The following is a 20,843-nucleotide window of genomic DNA, read 5'->3' as shown; positions in this document are numbered from 1 at the left end:
CTACAGAAACCCCTCCAGGACAGGGGTGAAGCACACTGGCAGGGAGCAATGGGCAACAGAAGCTTGTTCTGCTGCTGCCCCTGCTCTGGAAGGGGATTCGCCCTCCAAGGCTGGTCATCCACAAACCATTCTTGGTCTGTTCAGTAGCTGAGGGGCCACTCTATGCTGTGCCAGGACCACAAATGGGCAGAAGGGATCTAGCCATCTCCTGCTGCCCATGCTCCAGGGATGGGCACGCAGAACCTGGTCTAACTTGTGCCGGCATTGGGAGGGTACCAGCACTGGGTCGTCTGAACAAGAATCCTGCCGAACCCCAAAGCAGCCAGAGGCTGGGCAGCTGGCTGGGGTTTCCAGCCCTAGCGCGGAGGGCTTAGGTCACAGGTCACGTCTGGTGGCCTCACCGGAAAGCAGCATGGGGTCTTTATCCACTGATTTCTTGACGTGGTCCGACTCCCCAGTCAGAGAGCTCTCATCGATCTTCAGATCATTGCCTTGGATCAGGATCCCATCCGAGGGCAGCAGATCACCTGAGAGAGGAGGGAACACGTTACAGGCCAGTCTGTGCCCGACACAAAGCTCATCCTGCCCTTTTCTCAGTCTGCGGCTGGGGAGGCAAGGCCTGAAGAATTCCTGATGCCAGGGAGATTACCCAGAATCCCAAGGCATGGATAAGCTGTGGCACAACGGTGAGGGGGGAAAACAAACCAAAACCACACGAGGAAGCACCATGCTGCCTGTCCAAATCACTCCTTACAGCGTAGCTGTGGAGACGAACTCCCAGTGGTGGGTGATGGACAGCAAAGGGACGCGGGGGGAGAAGATGGCTGACTGGAGAAACATTTTTCTTCAGTGCAATGAAAGCATGACCCTGAGCAAAAGCAATTTGGTGAGAGTCCCCGCTGGGGAAGTGGCTACAGCACGAGGCACTTCACAGAGCTCAGCTTAGCACCAACCGCTGCCTCTGTGCGTGAGGAGCCCAGGGTGAAAGTTGGCAGGGAGAGTGGAGCTAGCGACATTATCCTCCACGGACACCAGCCCCTATAAGGTCAGGCCTGAGGCATGCTGGGACAAGTGGGGGCAGCCGGGGCTGAGTTTCTACTGTGGGCAGCTCCATGACTGAGCCAACTCAAGGAGGGAAGGGGCAAGGTGCGAGACAGGCACAGGAGGGGGTAGGAGTGCCTGAATTGACCAGGTCAACTCTCTGTGGGCCGGCTCCCCTCCCACCACTCACCGTATTTGATCTGCGCGATGTCCCCCACCACAATCTCGGCCACAGGGATCTGGATCACCTGCCCCTTGCGGATGACCGTGAACTTCTGCTCCTGCTCGATCCGGCTCTGGAGGCCCCGGAACTGCTTCTCCTTGCTCCAGTCGTTGAAGGCCGTCACCAGCACCACAATGATCACCGAGAAGAGAATGGCTGCCCCCTCGATCCAGCCAGCCTGCGCCTCCCCCTCGTCCTCCGCGCCCGCCGCTGCTTGGCCGCACACTGCCGGGCGGCAGGAAGCACAGAGAAGAGGAAGATTCAGTCACGTAAAGGAGATCTCGGTGCATCTATCAGCGTGTTGCACAGCAAAGGGCCTGAAAGGCCCACATAGACACAGATGCCTCCTGTCCCTTTCTCCCACAAGTCACTCCCTCTGGTCTCCCCCTTCCCCTATGGGCACACTGCCCATCCAGCCATTTCTGAGGCCGGGCTAACAGAGCAGGAGCCTGGGAATCAGGACACCAGGGTTCTTTTCACAGTTCTGACATGCCCTCTCTAGGTGTGACTTTGGGAATGAGTCACCATCTTTGGTCTCGCTTTCCTCAATTGTTATCCCAATTTGATACTTCAAAGAGCCACCATCTAAGAAACAAAACAGCAGCCAATAAAAACTAAGCAAGCCCCATCACTGGGCCCTTGCAGAGAACTTTGCAACCCTTAACCAATTAATCCTCACAGATTAAGGTCCCGATTTACAGAGGCTCAGAGAAGTGAAGTGCCTTGCCCAGCCACCTCCAAAACCACAAAGGGGCACCCCATCAGAGCTGGAATTAAGTCACGTGGTCAGACCACACCTCTCAGCCCACCTAACAGGGACATTGCGAAGTCTTGATTATGCCTCTGGCAAAGGACTCAGATCCCTGGATGACATGTGCTAGATTATACACTCTGACATGAGATCAGCCTGTGGGAAACGTGTCTCTCTCTCATGACAGCTACGATCGACCCCGTATAGCCTGCTTCATGGTAGGTATCCCAGGGGCTGAGCACACAGCAGGATGACCACCAGTGCACAAACACAAAATGTAAATGATCATGCGCTAGGATGAGGAGGTTCAGGGGATGGGGGTGCTTTTATTTTAGCTATGGTTTATGTATGTGCACAGGGATCTGGTATGGTTAGGCTATACAGACCATCACTCAGGTATTTCTAAGCCTACTAATAAACACATAGGTGAGTGCTTCGTATCTTGGTGGCAGATAGAGCTTACACACACACACACACACACACACACACACACGTATGGATACATGACAGGTCCTGAGAACCTTCCTCCCTTGTTCTAGGCATACAGCACTGCACAGCCAGGATCACAGGTTGGGGACTCACCTTCCTCTGAAGCATCAGGTATTGGCTGCAAGGGGCCTGCTCCAACTCCTATCTGAGGCAATGGAATGACTCCCACTGAGCTGGATGGGAGTCAGATGGGGCCATAGAAAAGGCAGCACTTCGACCAGCTGGGACCCTGCATGCTGCCGTCACACCAGTGAAGGCCTGCCTCCATTTATCTAGCTACCCGCACACCAGGGGTGTAGACCAAGCCCCGATCAGCATGTCACTCAAACCGCCCCTCTGCCCTTCATCTCCTCTCTTCAGCCTGTCGCCCCTGGTCAGGGAGCTGTTTTTCTCTTGGGGTCTCCAATTGGGATTATTTTGCTATCTCAGGCCAAGAGCAGAATTTCTCCCCCCTGCCTGTCTCAGCCCATCCGCCAAGCATGCCTGGCTTCCTTGTGTTTAGAGTTGTGATTCATTTCGATCCATAAGCTGATGCGGAGATGCACAGGGTACGAGACATGCTGCAGTTTCCTCTCCTCTACTGAATGGTTCCAAAGGATGAAAACTCAGCTCCATTTTCTAGCTTGGAGGGAAGTACTGGCTTCCAACCCCCCCACACCACAGCCTAGGGTCTCACGTCCAGCCCACAGCATCCCTTAGTGCCAGGATCGTGCCACTGACTTCTCCTTGCAGGGACTAGAGGCACGCGGAAGGTGGCTCTCATATCTTTCTGTATAGCGCCTTTTAAGCCCGAACAATCCCAAAGCACTCTCCAATACACTATTAACAGGAATCCTGACTCCCCCATCCTTCAGATGCAGCCGCTTCTGAGGTGGTGCCTCAAAGGTGTTTAACAGGGCCCTGTTCTAAACGGTGTTGCAGTAAGTGAATCCTGTATCTCCCTGAAACTGCCAGGGGCAGAGAATTAACAGAGATGGAATGTGGTCAGGACATAGGAACGAACCCTTTTTGTCTATGGGCCTGACCCAAAGCCCATTCGAGGTTAATGGGACTCTTTCCATTAGCTTCAATGGGCTTTGGATCAGTTCATGGATGGTAGCATTTTCTGCACTGTAGCATCTAGCTGTACAGTGGGAGGGGTGTGCTGGTGAGGAAACAGGCAGGAAAACACAGTGATGTCAGCTGTATGTTAGGGAACTCAGCTAGGGAAACTCTGCTTACTAGTCAATCAGGTAGCATGTGTGCCGGGGCAGGAGGGGGGCAGGGGGAAAATGAGGCCCCAGATCCCCAACTGGTGCAAAGCCACAGAGTTCCATTGAAGGCACTGGGCCAAATCCCCAGCCAGTGCAAATCCAGATAGCGCCACTGAAGCTGGTGGAACTCCAGGGTCACACCAGCGGAGGATTGATCCTAAAGAGGAAGCCTAAAGCAGCGACCAGAGACCCTTTTCCAGAACACAGATGATACAGCCCAGGAGATATGATGGTGCAGCTCCTGGCAAGACCAACCCCTTCCGTACCAGTTCTGAGCGAACGTTCCAGGAGACACTGCCCCTCCCCCCTCTCCCCCCAAGCCGTGCGGCACTCACATTCGCTGTCACCGCCTGGGGGGTGATAGAACGATAGGCCCAGGGAGATTATGGCTGCGATTTCCAAGATGATCAGCGTGACATCCTGAAGCGCCTCCCAGACTAACTGCAGGAAGGTCTTGGACTTTTTGGGCGGGATGAAGTTCTGGCCAAAGACCTGCCTCCGCTTTTCCAGATCTGCTGGGTTCCCAGATAAGCCTGGAGAGGAAGGCAAGAAGAAGAGGTGAGGAGAGGAATGTCACCCTGCCACCCCCATCTCTGCAGCTGACACATCATCCTCAGATATCCCTGGGTACCTTCGTTTTCTAGCACTCCCTTCAGTGTTATTTAGATCACAGCAGAGCCAAAATCAGGGCCCCATTGTGTCAGGCGCTGTACAGACAGACCCTGTCCCAGAGAGCTCACAACCTACACGGATAAAACAGATAGATGGTGGGAGGGGAAACTGAGGCACTGAGCAGGGCAGTGTCTTGTCCAAAGTCACTCAGGTCTCCTAATACCCATCCACTAGACCGCACTACTACTTATTCTCGGTTACTCCCATGCATGTGCTTTTCTGGCTGGGCCTCCACAGCAGACAACAGCAGAGGGCGCTCAGGCCCTGGAGAGATCAGGCTCCAGCACAGAAGCTGGCAAGCTTCCTCCACCCATACCAAACGGCACTGATTTGCATTGAGGTTACAAGTGCCAGAGCTGCCCTCGGAGACAAGTGAGCCCAACTGGGTGATTTCCCTTGAATGATGCAGCAAGACTGAAACCTGGGAGCCCCCGCTACACTCTCAATTACCCCCGACACTGGGCCAGGGACCCGTCAGTGGGTGGAGTGGGTCATGAGAACAGTGGGTAGCTTTACTCTGGTTCCCAGTTGGGGTTCCCCCACCAACCCAGATCAGCCTGCTAGGGAAGGTGTGTGACTGGTCAGCAAAGGGACGGGAAAGAATAAGGCAAACTGGACAAACTGGACAAGAATAAGGCAAACTGGACACACGTGAGCTGGGGTGTCCCTACAAGTATGTCTACACTGTGGAGAAACACCCGCAGTGCTGAGTGTCAGAGCTCGGGGCAATTGACAGGGTCACGGGGACTGGGCTGCAGGGCTAAAGACAGTGTAGACGTTCAGGATCGGGCTGGAGCCCAGGCTCTGTAACCCAGCAAGGGGGAGAGTTTCAGAGCCCGGGCTCCAGCCTGAGCCCCAATGTCTACATGGCTACCACCGGATTTGGGCTCAGACGCAGTGGCACGGGTGGGTCTTTCAAGTGTAGACGTTCAGCTGGGACCAGGTACCATACAAAGAGGGGCGAGAGCCAGAGGGAACAAGGGACACACTAACTCGGATCAACAAACCAAAGGTAGCGATTCTCGCCACCTTTCCAACACAGCTGCCACCTAGCAAACCTCTCATGTGCCAATGAATGCCAGCTGGTGCTCACTGGCTTGTTTACACGTTGCATCAAATTAGCTGTGAATCTGGCATTTATAACGGGTGTGGAATCAGAGCTGCCTGCTTCAGTATCTCCCTCCCGCTCACAGGAGAGGCAGCGGCTGCCAGAGCTCTCTTCAGCCCCAGGCCTTCAGGAGAAATCAGTCTTCTGCCTAGCATGTGGGCAGCAGGTACCACCCACAAAGCCTCAGACAACCAGATCTGTGCTGCATCCAGCTCCCAGGCAAGGTGGCAGAGAATCCAAGGCATCACTCCTGATTTCCCCAGCCTCGCACAATCAACTACACCCAGTTCTTCCAGGACGTCCTAGGGTTTTTCCAACTCTGGGAAGCTGGCAGAGGCAGATTAGGGGTTTGTGGGGCCCTGGGCCAGATCAAGTGGGGGGCCCTCCCCATCCCTTCCACCTGCAGTCCCCCCCTCCAGGACTCCAGAAAAGGGCTGTGACATGGGAGGGAAATCAAGGGGAGGAGAGTCAGTGCAGAGAGCTGCACAGATAGGGACAGCAATGGGTGCTTCCATTCATGCCAGGGCTGGATCTGTAAATTCAGCCCCATTGGCAGGGAGACATTGCTGGGCTGATGCTGTAGGGAAGACATGGGCTTGGGGAGAGACCTCCAGAGCCCAGCTGCTGCTTCCACCAGTCTTATACTGGCGCAAGTCCATCACAATGAAACCTCTCCCTCTCGCCCCCTTTGCCACATGTATTTTTTTGGCCATGGGGGGTGGGGGTGGGGGAGAGAAGGGTTAACGAGAGACAGTCAGATCCCTGGGGCTGCCCCCAACACCCATGGTCAAGGCCCAGCTGGCCACGCACCACTGCTTATAGATCAAGGTGCTCACGCGGCCCGTCACTGGAGCACATGGTCCCCTCCGCTCCAGCCATTAATGGGTGTACCCTCAGCTGGGCAGTGAGGCAAGTCGCATCCCTCTCTGGGCCCCAGTTCCATATCTGGGCGTTAACCCCTCCCCCGCTTTTACAGATGTGGAACTGAGGCCCAGAGAGGGGATGTGACTTGCCCAAGGTCACACAGAAAAGTCTGGGGCATAACTAGGAGTTGAGCCCAGTCCTCAAGCCCCAGTCCAGTGCCTTCACCACAAAGCCATCTCTGCCCTGTTGCGACACACAAGAATTGTCTCCTGGGGGCTGGGTAACCAGCATTACATTGGGGTGGACTTAAATGAAATCTATCAATAACACCCTGCCTTCTCACCAGCTCCACCTTAAAAAACTCAGAGCCCTGCATTTTCCACCTTAAGGGTGCCCCAGCCAGGTTCCTGCCAACTCCCGAGATGCACCAGGCAGGGGAGGTCAGACTCGGAGCTGTGCTCTGAACTGTAGCCACTTGGACTGTCTCTCCCCTCCACATGTGGGCTAGGGCTGGGGCAGCCTGGAAACCCTGCCAGACCCTCTAGCTGGAGACTGACTTCCCTGTCACTTGAGGGGGTTTTCCCCTCCTTGAGCCGGCTGAGCCCCAGGTGCTTCCACTGGGGAGAGGAGGAGAACAAAATCCTCCCCTTCTACCCAGCTGCAGCCACCTGCAGGAGATCAGGGGGGCCAGGGAAGGAGCAGCCCTGGCAGAGGCAGGAGGTGTGGAGAGCGGAGGGTAGACAAGGCCCCCCTCCCATCACAGGCTGGCTGGCACCACGCAGTCCGAAGGGAGACGGAGGCGCGTGGCGGCAGGATCCAGGGAGAGGAAAGCCGGTCAGTGAAGTCAGCCCGGGTGTCCCTACAAGCCTGCCTGGGAACGAGCCCCACCCAAAGTCTCTGGACCGGACGGAAAATAATGGGGTGGTTTGACTCATGCGGTGTCATGGCCCAGGGACTGGGAGGGGAGGATGAGCGCACGCTTCCCAGCACGTGGGGGAAGGGAGGAATGCCAGGCACATGGAGTCAGAGAACAAGGACAGCTGCAGCCCCACCGGCACACCCAGCTCTGTGCCATAGGGAGGGGGCTGAGCCTCACAGCCCCACTTGTACACTGGCTCTGTACCAGAGTGACAGAATGCACCCCACAACTCAGCCCTGCACCTGTCCCCCCACAGCCTCACAGGCTGGGCCCCCACACCCTATATTCTGCTCTGCCACCCCACAACTCAGCCCTGCACCTGCCCCACCTGGGCCTGCTGCCTGCCATCCCCACTCCTCAAACACACAGACTCTCTGCCACAGGGGGAGAGAGAGCGAGAGCGAGCGAGCGCGCGCCTTACAGCCCAGGGCTGCTGCCCCCTCCCCAGACCCAGCTGCATGCCAGAGGCAGAGAGCCCCCCCATGTCCCAGAGTCCCCACTCCGCAAGTTCCCATAACTGTTCCCCTCAACTGCTAGCACAAACATGGACCATGGGTCAGGTTTGTCTCCCCCTTATGCCCATGCCAGCGGATCTGCTCTCCCTCTACCCTCAAGCAGCCCCCCTTTGGGCCACAGCAGGTGACCGCCACAGGCTGTGCCAGCCCAGAATCCAGTCAGTGCAGACTCCCCCCTCCCCCCCCCCCATTCACCTTAACTGCTTAGCCCCTGGCCTGGCAGGGAACTTGCTGCTCACACATACACGCCAGCCGCCCGTCTCCTCACAAGCCATCCCCACCCTCTTGCTCTGCCCTGTTCCTTCTCCCCCACTTTCAATATTCTTTTCTTCACAGTCACCCTCTAATCTCATTCCACTAGTCCTCCTCCTGCCAGCAGGCACTGTCACACCCTTTCCCCTTCCAAAGGGGACCAATTCACCACAGTCCTGGGGGAAAGTAGAGCCTCCGAGTGACTGGAGTTGGGGGCCCACAGGAAAATGGGAGCATCCGTGCCATGATGAGCCAGTGACAGGGTCACCTGCTGTCCTGAAATTAGCCAAACCATCCGAGATCTCCACAGCCCCCTCTGACATTCCAGGGGTGCAGCACTCTGCGAGCTCCCAAGTTTATTATGGTGCCATTGCTGGAATTGTGTAAGACTCTGGGATGTGGAGGAGGAAGGCTAGTCTTGGGATTAAGGCACTGGCCAGGGGTTTAGAATATCAGAGCTCAACTCCCTGCTCTATTGCAGATGCCACATGCAACCTTGGGAACGTCTGTTAGGGTTCGATTTTTCAAAAGCCCCTAAAAAGGGTTAGGCATCCAACGGCCGTTTATTTTCCATCTCTTACCCTGTACACACAGCACCGAGCACAATGAGGCCCTGATCTCAGCAGGGATCTCTAGACACAAGAACAATTATAGATTAAAAAAAGTGATAGACTCTTATAGGCCATCGCAATCCCCAGGATGTTTGCAGGTTAAAGTAGGAAGTAAAGGAAAGAAAGGGTTAATGGGGGGGGGGGGTGAGGAGTTACAAAGAGGGAGAGAAGAGGTTCAAAAATAACCCACCTGCCACTTCGTGCATCAAGTTAACTGTGGCCATCATCTCATTGTCAGGGAGGAAGGCAAGGATTAGGGGCAGCCAATCATGGCTAGGTGTTGGGTGTGACAGGGGAATGGGTTAGAGGCCTGAGGAGCCAGTGGACTCTAGCCACCATAGATCTGCCGGCCAGCGGTGTGAAGACGTGTGACCCCCGACTGGCAAAGCTGTGCTGGCAGAAGCCCTTAGCGTAGGTGCAGCTATATTGGCAAAGCGGCTCTTTCACCGGGGTATCTTGTTTTGTTCACAGGGGTGGTTGCTACACCGAAACAAGGCACAGCTACGCTGGGATAGCTGCATGCACGCTAGGAGTGCTTTGCCGGTATAGCATACCAATGTACCTATACCAGTAGAGGGCTCTAGTGTAGACATGGCCTCTGGCAGGAGTAAAAGGGCACTGAGACTACTCCGGAGGGGGACCCAAACAGCAATCTCTCTCCCCCAGGATGCAGCATCCCCTTTCCACTCTTCTCCTGACTGGATGTGGCTCTCCTTCTCCAGGTTCGTTCACACACACAGAAAAACAAGTCAGGTGCCCGGCCCTGGCTCTTTACCCCTCCCTGTGCTCTTGCTGCTGCAGTCCTTGAGCACTGGAAAGGTCTCTCTCATGACTTGCCTCTGCTATTCCCCATGCCCCACTGGGTTCTTTTATTTTGTATTGCCAGCGGGAAGATTTGCCTCCGCTACGGACGCTGGTGCGAGGTGACTGGCTGGCTAAGCCAGCCTTGGGCCCAGGGATCCCTGATTATGGGCTGGACTCTGCACGCTACCTCTGCAGGCCGGAGGAGGGAGAGAGCGGGCCAGGGGAGGAAAAGGGGACTCTGGTGCGGTTATTGCCAACGAGTGAGCCAAGGCTGGATTTGCTGACACTCTCATCCCCCAGGGTAGATAGGAAAGCGAGAGAGAGACTCCCGTCAAACTGACTCACAGAACAAGCCTTTGCTTAGAGCAACAGCTGCCGCGTACAGCTCCCTTTCCCACCCCACCTCCCTCTCCACCACAAACCAGCCTTGCTCCAAACTCAGAGCAGAGGGTTAATGCCACAGCAGTTGGCCAGCTGAGGAACAGAGGGACAGTAGTCTACATGCCTATGAGATAACACCCAAAGGGGCAGAGGACTGAAGCAGCTAGGAGCTCAGGAGAAATCCATTCATTGCCGCAGGGGGACATTCTTCGTCGCCTGGCAGCGGGGACCTCCTTACCCTCCCCTCCTGGCACCAATGCGCCATCTCCTCCACATCCCCTGACAGTCACCGGGTGGTTGACTCAGGTCCCACCACGAGCAAGAGCTGGCCAGAGCCCTGCTTGGCTTAAACAGAGGGGCCAGTTTGCAGAGATGACTTAGCAGGAGGCGGCCCCCGCATGGCACAGACACAGCCAAACTACGCTCCACAGTGCAGAACAAAATGATTCCCCTGCCAGTGTCCCTTGTGGCAGAGAAGAGAGCTGTTATGACTGTACAGGGGGATCTTTCATGGAGGTTGCTGGGTAGACAGACCCTCTGGTTCTCTAGCTCCCAACCACACAGTCCATCAGGGCCTCTTTAAATATCCACCTGGCCCAAGAAGTCATGAAATGCTTTGGGATACACAAACCTAGCAGTGAGCTCTTGAGCAGGGGTCATTCTGAGCCATGAAGCTCAAGCTTCAAAATGCGACGATTCTAATAGAGAGCAGCGTAGGCTGTGTGTGAAGAACCCTCAACGCTCAGCTGTCCTCCTGAGATGGGGTTCATAGAGTGGGGACAGGAGCTGGACTCTAGTGCCGAATAAAGCACCCTAGTATTGACCCGGGCAATCTGGACACCCTAGGAGAGTCTCACTGGTGAACACCCTCTTGCTGAACCCCACGATTCAACATTTAGGGAGACTGGACTTGGCCGTAGATGCCTCGAGATGCGAATATGGCCTTTGCCGCTAACAATTTGTAGACAAGATTTAGCACACACGGACGTTGTCCCTGCCCAAAAGCACCTTCTGTTGCAATGCAGGGAAGAGCAGGAGACGTAGTGCAGGGAGTGAGACACCCTGGACGTGTACATTCCCGGGCAGCCAAGCCGGAATTCAGCAGTACTAGAAGTTGCCCACAGAGGGCTCCTATATTTTATACGTCAAGGCAGAAGGTCCCAGGGGACAAACTGTATCGGCAAAATAGATTCTGTAGCTTCCTCTCAACTTAAGAGGATGTTTCCGTGTTAATCCTAGGGCTTCCATACAGCTCTGTCACTGAACTTCCATCCTCACCTGCGGCTCTCTGGGCTATCTGGTCCTGAGACCCCAACCCCACTCTTGCTGCTGCAGCTCAGTCCTGATCTGCTGCTCCCCCTGCTATTCCAGGCCAGATTCTCTCTGGCCTGCAAGGATCCAAGAACAGCCTCTCAGTCATTACGCTCTTCTGATCCCAGCAAAAGTCAGAAGCACAGGGGCTGCCGCAAGAAATGAAAAACAATGGGCGGAATAAAGATTCAGAGAAGATTTGGCCCAGAAGTGGCCAGCATGTCTAACTGCGGTCGAACCTGGCCTCATCCCTGCGGCTTGCTGATACCAGAGATGGGCCCAAGCTGTGGGGGACAGAAGGTTCAAGGGTGGGCTGTTTGGAACCAAAGCTTTGGCTCAGCCCAGGACAAAAACAGGGGCCAGCTGCAGAGCATGGAACTGAACTTGACCAACATGCAAAGGGTCTTGGCTCCTGGGAAGCAAGTTCAAGCTTCCCTCCAAGCTCTAATCTGGAGCTTGCACAGGCATGGGGTACGGGACTCCACAGAGCTGGGCTGAACGTGTACGGTCAGAGGAACCCATCTGACACAACCACCAATGGCCAGGACAAATGAGTCACAGACCACCCACGACTTCCCCTCAGTTTGTGCAGTATCTAGCAGGGTGGGGCCCATTGCTGACTGGGGCCTTTGGGTGTCACTGCCATAAACACACCACATTAACCACCACCACCTCTTTGCACTCAGCAGGCGAACCATGGGGTTGCTTTATGGACCACTTAATAAAAGGGACTGCCTAATGGAGGTGGGTCCTGAACACTGGTTAGCCTGTATCTACTTAAAACTGCTAGATCTAGGCAGTAGCCCCAGTAACTGGGGGGTGGGGGGGAGGGGTAATGACACTCCATAGGCGGAGTTTTAAAAAAACCCCAAAACACTCTGTGCTCCCCCATTATTAATGGTTTATACTGCAGTAGCACCTAAGACCCCAGTCACGAACTAGACCCCATGGTGCTAGGTGCTGTACAAACCCAGAAGAGAGCTCTTTGGGGCAGAGACTTACACTTTAACAGACAGATGGATACTGATCCCCAGCCATGCTGGAGGTCCCATTAGGAATCCATCTCAACCTACATTCAGGAGCCAGCATGACACCTCGGGCTGGATTTTCACAGGTGTGAGCACCTGCAGCTCCCATCAACTTCAACTGGCACTGTGGGTGCTCAGCACCTCCTGAATCAGCATCTCAGGCTGGGCTCTCAAGTACTGAGGTTCCCCCAAATCAGCAGCAACTCTTGAAAACGCTGGCTTCACTAAGCTGCCAGTGAGGGGAGTCCATTCCCTTCCCCCAGGGCTGTACTTCTCTGTGCAGAGAGCATTGCCATCTACTAAATCTATCATGCTGGGCTATTTACCCTGGGCCTGCAGGCTCTCTGACCTGCTGGTTGTTTCCCTAGCCAGTCACTGTGGTGACATTATCTGGATGAATCAAGCTGTGCACAGGCTCTCTCATGGAATGCACGCATGAGGTTTACTGGGATGCAGAGGAAAATGACATCATTACAGTCTACCATGCTGCTGGCTATGCTGTCTTCCCCAGCCCTGAGGACATGCCTCTTGCATCAGGGCCATCGATCACCTCAACATCTTCTGTCACAGGCAACAATGATGAACAAAATTTCTCAACCTGTCAAGATCCAAAAGTGAGACAACAGAAAAAGGGGCCACGTGGGAGGATCACAGGAAAAAGCAGGGAACTCGGCGGGATGCAGCACTCCAGCCTTCACTGTAACCTCGGCGCTGGGCGATGGATGGAAATAAACCCAAGTGAGAGCAACACTGGGGCTGCGTGGGATGGAGGGACATGCAGGTCTGGAAACAAGGGAGAGTCAACAGGCAAAGAGACGGGGAATTAGGACAGCTGCCTTTCAGCTCTCTTCCCTGCAAACAGAAATAAGAGCACAGCGCAGCATCTGAGGTGTAACCTCCCACCCCACCATGCATGTGCACACACCGCTTGGCGTGGGAAACATTCTTTTGTGATCTGAATTTGGCATTTCCAAACAGGATGTCCCCATCCCTCCTCCCCCCATTACATCTTGTGTTGTCTTCCCTTCTCCCCACCACACCTTCCCGTTCCCAGGCACAGCTGTGAAATATGCTAATCCAGCACTTACACCACAACATGAAGGAGCTAAGAATAACAAGTTCTCAAAGCGAAGAAAAAACGCCTGATTTTGGAGTCTTGCCCTTGCTAATGCAGCTGCCATCTGCGCCGATCCCCTCTACGTACCGTAGGCAATGGCCAAGCCTATTCAGCCAGCCCAGTCCCTACCGCTTTAGCATTAGCTCCCCTCCTAGGAATCCTTGTCCAACACACTTCATTGGTGTTAAAAAGGCACTTTCCTTGTCTTTTCCTCCCTTTTCTCTGCTAGGGCCACCAGCTACCCAGCATGCATTGAAGTGATCCTACCTCCTGCAAGCCTAGATTGCAGAGTCCTCAAAAGTGTTTGGGGCTAGGGAAATAAAAATAAATTATGGAGTGCAATGCTCCAGTAAACACAAGCCTGGCCTGTGAGGCCGACTAGAATCATCATCAGCCCCCCAGCATTACTTTCTAACACTGCAAGGACCACATTTCTATTGGGAAGTGTTCTGGGGGGGCTCAGGCAGCAACCTGGTCAGCATGGCTTCCCACCCAAGGGTTCCTTGGTTTTACATGTAGACCTTATGAGGCCCTTTTAGGAGCCTGGAGAATTGGTGAGTGGGTGTGTCCAAATTAGAAGCATCCCCTGTAAGTGTCTGCCTCTGGGGAACAGTTGGTTACATACACAGTTGTTCAGGACACTAGTGTGTGAGCTTTGCAAGGACATGTGACAAGCTCAGCTAGAGTCACAGCTGTCTGGCTGGTAGCTGGACTTGGCTGCCGAGTTCCTAACCTACCTTTTAAACTTTCCTTCACCACTATCCCAAGCTGCCCCAGCGTTATCCCGCTGTTAGCGCCATCAATTATTGACCGGGAGAAACGGTGGCGCAAAGCTCACGGGCACCAGGCCAGCTGCGGAAAGGAATCCCACAGCTTTTAACGCTCCCTGAACTACTCAACCCTTCGTCCAGTCCCTCAGGTTTGGAGTCTGCATCCCACTTTGGGGACCTGGCAAAAAGAAGGGAGCAGGAAGCTGCAGGGAGAATGTGACTGGATAGTCTTGTGATTAAGGCTGGAACTCTTGAGATCTGGGCTCTACTCCCAAATCAGTCATTTAATCTCTGTGCCTCAGTCCCCTCCAGCTGCAAAATGGGGATACTACTACTTCTTTGGGCTGTAGTGTCTAGTTAGACTGTAAACTCTTTGGGGCAGGGACTGTCTCTCACTTGGTGTACGGCCAGCACCCAACACAATGGGGCCCCGATCTCGGATTGGGCCACTTAGGTACTTACCATAATCTGATGGATGCTCACAACTACTGAGCCTCGCAACTACATGGGGAGCATAGGCCTGTGGCCTCCAATTTGCAGGCTTAGGCCTAACAAGACTGCATATTCTAACCCATCACTGACCAATAACAGGCAAAACCAGGAACAGTTTCCCTCTGATCCTCCAGAGCACACGGGAGCTTGGGAGAAACCGCTCCCGTTTCAGTCCCTCTCTGCTAACCTGCCTGGGCCAGCCCAGCCCCTTACCTTCTACCGGCGACGTCTTCAGCCTCTTGCAGATGTTCTGCACACCCCCGTACGTGTCATTTATCCTTGCGACAGCCTCGCCGCTCCGAAGCTCCATGAGGGTCCGCAGATCGACCAGAGAGCAGCCGAAATCCCCTTCATGGCTGCCCTCGGTGACCGAATTCCCAGGATGGTGGTCAGCAGCGTTGTTCGTCATGTTGCCAAAACAGCGCGAGTTGCAACAGACGAGAGCGGAAAAACGCTGGCTCCTATTTGTTCACCTCCCTCCCCTGAATGTCCCGCAGGGGACACAGACGGTCCTTGGCAGCTCCCAGCAGCCGCCTTAGCTCCACGGCCCCGGAGAGGACTGGATGGTGGGGCCTTGACAGAGAGGAGAATCCTAGCGGAGGTGCCAGAAGTGGGGAAGCGGGTGCTTCCTTCTACAGCTTCCCAGGTGAAGCTGGCGTGACTAGCTGAGCCCAACTTCTCCAGATAAAGGTGTAAACAGGATGTGCATGTTACCGTGGAAGCGACCTTAGCAACAACCAGTGTGTATCTCTTGGAGAAGGAGGAAGGTTCCCTGGATACCAGCGGCAACAGGAGCTGCAAGACAGATTTAAAACAAAAATATCATCATTAGCAAGAGAGCCGAGACGCACGTGCCATGGAACGGGGGACCGAGAGCCACGGTGCTAGGGACGCACCTATGCAAGAAATATTGGGAGGCAGCAAGGTCTAGGAATAAGCAATGGAGCCAGGAACCCCCAGGTTCTAATCCCACCTCTACCCTGTTTTAGGGCAGGATCTTAAAGGGGCATGCCCAGTTTAGCACTAGTACAGTCCTTTTCAAGTTGGACTGTTAGCTAGCAGAAATGGGTCTATTATTTGTATTACTGGGAAGCGTAGGAGCCTTTCATGGTCCACGACCCCATGGCGCTAGGTGCTGTACAAATACAGAACAAGACAGTCTTCACCCCCAGGAGCTTAAAATCTAAGCTCCGCTGACCTCAACAAAACTATGCTGCTAAATGCTAGCTGAGGATCTGGTCCTTCATCTCTCGATCTCAAAGCGTTTCAAAGTGCATCAGCATCACTGGCCGAACTACCCAGCAGGGAAGATTGAGGGCTCCCAGGATAAGTGACTTGCCAGTTGAGTCAGGGGCAGGAAGAGGACCCAGGTGACGCTCTGCTCCATCCACAGCTGTCTGGCCCAAAGCAGAGAGGAAGAGAAATATTTCCATTCATTGGTTTTAAAAACAAAGACTTCCAGTGGAAAACAGCTGTCTCTTACACACCCCTCTGCAATGCCAGGGACGCCCTGAGAATCTGGCTGTGAAATGGACTATACATAAAATGTGAAAATGACTCCACTGATTTCTCCTGTCTGGAAGGGAGACACAGCTAAAGACATAAACAAACATAAATGTGGACAAATAAATTGGAGCTTAAAAGGCCTTTTGTTTTTAAGTTATTGAGTGGATTGTCAGTTAACATGGGTAAAACAACCCCAAACATTTAAATACAGACAGATTTTTAGACTTCATCCCTTTGGCGTCTTTGCCTGACTTTCCCCATCTGTACAAGGATTACTAGCTCTATTACCATTACCTAGAATGGGGCAATGAGGAGGAGAGAAATACTATGACTTATTCAGCAATGAAGCCCCACGTGCAGATGACAGCTGAGTTAGAGTCAGCACCAGCTGTATCCTGCATGGAAGGGAGAATTCCAGAGCAAGTCTCAGTGGGAAGCAGGAAGGGGGAGGGAGCCTGAAATATTAAAACTGGGGAGGATTCAAGAGCCCATTCCAGATGGGCAGAGAAATCCACTTCAGTTTCTTCTCCTCCTCATTCAGGAGGAGGAAGTCCTCCTTCCCCCTGGCTCTAGTATTGGTCAGCTAAACGCCACTCACCTGCAACAGTTCTAGGGAAATGCTGGGACGGAACATCATACACCAGTTGGATTCCAAACATTTGGGGGCCCCAGGCTTTCCCTGCAGTCTCCAAGAGCAGAAGCAGCTGGCAAGGAAGGGGTCAGGGGATTGAACGCTTGAGGGTGTCCCCCTCCCCAGATTGCTAGAGGGGGCTTTCTCCACCCACAGTCCAAGAGCACCTGTGCCTTCTTTAGTGCTTGGACTCAGGACTGCAGTCTGCTCAATTTCACGGACCCTGAAAATGCATGCACAGCACAGGCTTATCTCAACTGCCATTTGGGATTTCTTCAGGGTTGCATCTGTCCTGAAGCGGGACTGGGGAGACCAGGAAGCTCACAGCAGCCTACCTACCACAGTCCTTTGACGCACCCGGTTTCTTAAACTGTAAGCTCTGAGGGGCAGGGGCAGAGGCTCTTCCTATGCATTTGTATGGGGCCTTTGGGCATGAATGCAACACAATTAGATAACACTCTACTTAAGGGGGGGGGGGGCGCACTAGAAGCACAAGGATGTAGATGGGCAAATTGGGAAGGAGGGACTAGGGTAGGGTATGCTGCTAGGAACTGTCCACTGTTGGAATTGTTCACCCCATCCCCTTCCTTCTCTCTGAACGCAACATGGAAAGTCTCAGTCTCTCTGATGCGCCAACTCCCTCCATAAGCAATAGGATGGCAGAGATCCCATGGAACCAACCCCCTGAGGCAAAGACGCACATGATCCAAGCTGCATTCTCAGAAAAACCATCCCGCTAGGCCAGGGAGTGGGGTGTTGTCATGACTCCACCCATCCCCCAGCATAATTCAGCTACTTGCAGGGAAGACAGGGACAGACTGGGCTGTGGAGATTAGCGATAAGGAAACAGGATAAGAGAAGACTCTGGGCTGGTGGCTAAAGATATGGAATCAGCATGCAATAGAGCAGGAGAGAAACGCTCTCCTCACTTGGGGCAGAGAACCTGACAGATGCTGTCTGTGTGCCCGCAAATTTAGCCTCTGAAGGGAATTTTAAGAGTTGCTACAGATGTCAGGTATGACAGGGGCAGAAGTGTCTTCAAGAGATGCCTTTGTGAGAACAGGGTCACCCTGGGGCATTCCCAGAAACACAGGCAGCATCATGTTAGTGCAGGAGAACCAGAGACAGAGACAGAAAGGGAAGCCAGCCAGCTAAGTTAGTGTCACAAACACCCAGGCTGAGCAAGACACCCAGAGCAGACCCAAGCAGCACATGGGGAAAGTGGGGAGCTGTAGCTACTGTCTTCCAGGAAACCCCTGCTCCTTTCACTGCTACCACACCTCCTCCTGTTTGTTCATCCTCCTTTTGAATCTTTTTATAAGCCAAGGTCCCAATCCCGCACACTGTCCCATGCGGGTGGATCTCAGTGCCCATGGGGGTCCAGCCAAGCAGAACAGCTTGCGGAATCTAGGCTTTTGATTGTAGATTCTTTGAGGCAGGGATGGGCTTGGTGATCCCTGCCTGAACAGTGCCCAGAACAGGGCTCTGATCCCTGACCGGGGACTCTAGGTGCTACCATGAATCAGGGACCACAGCCCCACTGTGCTGGGCCCTGGACACACATAGATGACCAACAAATTGCTTGTTTAGGGGAAGGAACTCTAATAGGCCATTACTACTTTTCAGGGTCCCCCTTAAAAAAGTAGGCCGACCTCAGGGATATAGAGTCTGCCTCCCCCCAGCCTTAAAACAAGAGACCCCTTAAGGAAGCCTTTGGGGGGAGGGATAGCTCAATGGTTTGAGCATTGGCCTGCTAAACACAGGGTTGTGAGTTCAATCCTTGAGGGGGCCACTTAGGGATCTAGGGCAAAAATCAGTACTTGGTCCTACTAGTGAAGGCAGGGGGCTGGACTCAAGGTCCCTTCCAGCTCTATGAGATAGGTATAGCTCCATATATTATTATTATTATTAAGGCCTGCAGTAGGTCATTGGTATGGGATGAGGGGAGCAACTCTAGGTCATGGCTTGGTGCTATAGAAGAAAGCGCATCTGTCCATCCATCTAGTTGCTTTGCCATCCCCCACCCCACACAGGCATGCAGGAGCCTCTCTAGTGGAGCCGTTACTCATCTATCATTTAAGGGCGTTAAAGCTCCCTGCGGGAGGAGGTACCCGATGGCAGATCCAATTAAACAGACCCCTGCTGATTAATAGCGTGTTGGGGTAGGGGGGGATTATTTTTCCTATTTTTTCCCTTTCATAGCAAATAACATCTTCTGAAAAGAGCTAAGAGGTTAAGAGAAAGGCAGCTAATTAATCCTGGAATTGCAGGATTCAAAATTACCCCTGGAGGAGCCTGCAGAGCACCTATCATTATCTCCCCAGATTCCCTTCCTCCTCTGAACTGGAGTGCCAGGGATTCCTCTTGGCAGGTGGTGGTGGTGGTGGGGGAGGGGGGGAGAGAAGAGAAGAGAGGAGAAGAGAAAAAAAACAAACCAGACTCCCGGGGGAGGAAAGAGTCCACTTACACTCCCACGGCTCTACTCTGCATTGCTGCCCAGTGGAGTGGAACTGTGGTCCTAGAGGGTAGGGCACCGAACTGGGAGTCAGGAGACCTGGCTCCGCCACAGACCTGCTGGGTGACCTTAGGCAAGTCCTGTTTCTCTCCCCCCCCCAAAAAAAAAATCTTGTCAGCTCTACTTTGACTGCAAGCTCTCCAGGACAGGGACGAGGTGCATGTACCGTGCCTGCAACACTGGGGCCCTGAGCTCAGCCGGGACTCTTCGCTAGGAAGGACAGACCCGGGGCATGCCCAGGAAATACGCTCCCACTGTGCATCTGGGTGTAGCCGGGATGGATCAAAAGCAGTTTTCAGTCTCCTTTAAGGACCGCCACCCCCTCATCTGGGAGTCCAGGTGCAAGCTCAGCCTGGGCACACTTTGACCCATGAGGTCTACAGCTTCACACTGCCCCGGTGACACTCTTACGTATGCCAGGTTCACCCTAATGGGGGGAGTGGGAAGAACCCCACAGTATGTTTGCCCCAACCATGCAGACAGCAAATCAGGGGACACTAAGGTAACACCCATCTAGCCATGTCATTCCAGGCAACTTACATGTCAAAGGCCCAATCCAGCCAGTCCCCTCTCGGGTGTTAAATATTAAAGCTGGAAACTACTAAATGTACATGCTCAGGGTGCTCTGTGGAGCCAGACAAATGGCCCCAGAGCCCCTGCCAGGGACAGAAAGAACCCCATGGGGTGGGGTGACCCTCCTGAATCTCCTTCCAGCCCCACCGTGGCCAAGGAGAGAAGGAGGAAAGCCCGAGTAAAGCTGCTCCAACAGCAGCGCTCTAACAAGCATCTAATGACTCCGGCATTATTCAGCCGACTGTCCCTAACTCTCCTAATTAGTTTCCAGAGCCTCTAGGCACCAAGGGGGAAGCTGTTCTTTCCTAGGGTCCCTTCCTCGGAAGGGAGAGTGAGGTGGAGAGCGACAACGGGAGGGAAAGGCAGTGGGGAAGACCAGAAGGCAGCTGCAAACAGCCCGAACACTCAGCTGCTGGCAGCCAAGTGCAGAGACGCCACTGCACAAGGACAAAGCCACTGCACAAGGCTACATCCTTCCACCTAGTATAGGTCATGTGAAGCAGGGGGTGGACAAGAGGGGCAGGGATTCTGTTCCCCAACTGACCCTTCAATAGCCCAAAGGAAGTGGAGAAAGTCCCCAACAGGTGAGTCTTCTTAATTGGTATCAGAGGGCTCCTAGCACATTTGTCCCCCGATTCAGGTAGGATTAGGGGTGGGTCCATCAAGAGATGGTTCTTCAACCAGTGGGTCCCTGAGCTGGACAGGACTGAGACCTGGGAATTCAACTGTCTCAGAGCTCTGGGGGTTGGGTGAGACTCAGAGTCTGGCTTCTGATGAATCCACCATCATCGTTTTGCAATAGCCACAAGTGGAGAGTTCTAGGGAAAAGGGATCCATCTCCACCCTCTGCATCAGCGCCACCAGCATGCCTCCCATGACCAGCAATCCCCTCCTTTCTGCTATTCCTGCCCTGGGCTTCCTCTATACAGTTCTGCCGACGCGCCTCACTCCCGACCTGCTGCTCCCCTCTGCTATTGCCTTCTTGTGTCTCCCCCTGCACCACCCTGTCCAGCCATG

At 53.9% G+C, this 20,843-nt stretch overlaps 1 protein-coding gene across 2 annotated transcripts in view; it reads right to left on the bottom strand.

The window, feature by feature from the left end:
* Positions 1-20,843, bottom strand: part of ATP2B4 (ATPase plasma membrane Ca2+ transporting 4) — a 96,938-nt gene that overhangs the window by 35,257 nt on the left and 40,838 nt on the right. Inside the window, exons 2-5 of one of the 2 annotated variants that reach the window (XM_065403992.1) lie at positions 14,815-15,396; positions 4,093-4,290; positions 1,232-1,489; positions 402-527 (exon numbers count right to left, since the gene is read on the bottom strand). In XM_065403992.1, the coding sequence (XP_065260064.1) occupies positions 402-527; positions 1,232-1,489; positions 4,093-4,290; positions 14,815-15,010 (778 nt within the window). In that variant the 5' untranslated portion in view covers positions 15,011-15,396. Of the gene's footprint in view, positions 1-401; positions 528-1,231; positions 1,490-4,092; positions 4,291-14,814; positions 15,397-20,843 lie in introns of those variants that run through there. The other variant, XM_065403993.1, reaches the window with a different exon arrangement.

Source organism: Emys orbicularis, chromosome 4 (assembly GCF_028017835.1).
Source record: "Emys orbicularis isolate rEmyOrb1 chromosome 4, rEmyOrb1.hap1, whole genome shotgun sequence".
Lineage (NCBI taxonomy): Eukaryota > Metazoa > Chordata > Testudines > Emydidae > Emys > Emys orbicularis.
Note: the sequence above shows the minus strand (reverse complement) of the source record. Positions and strands in the feature narration are given on the sequence as shown.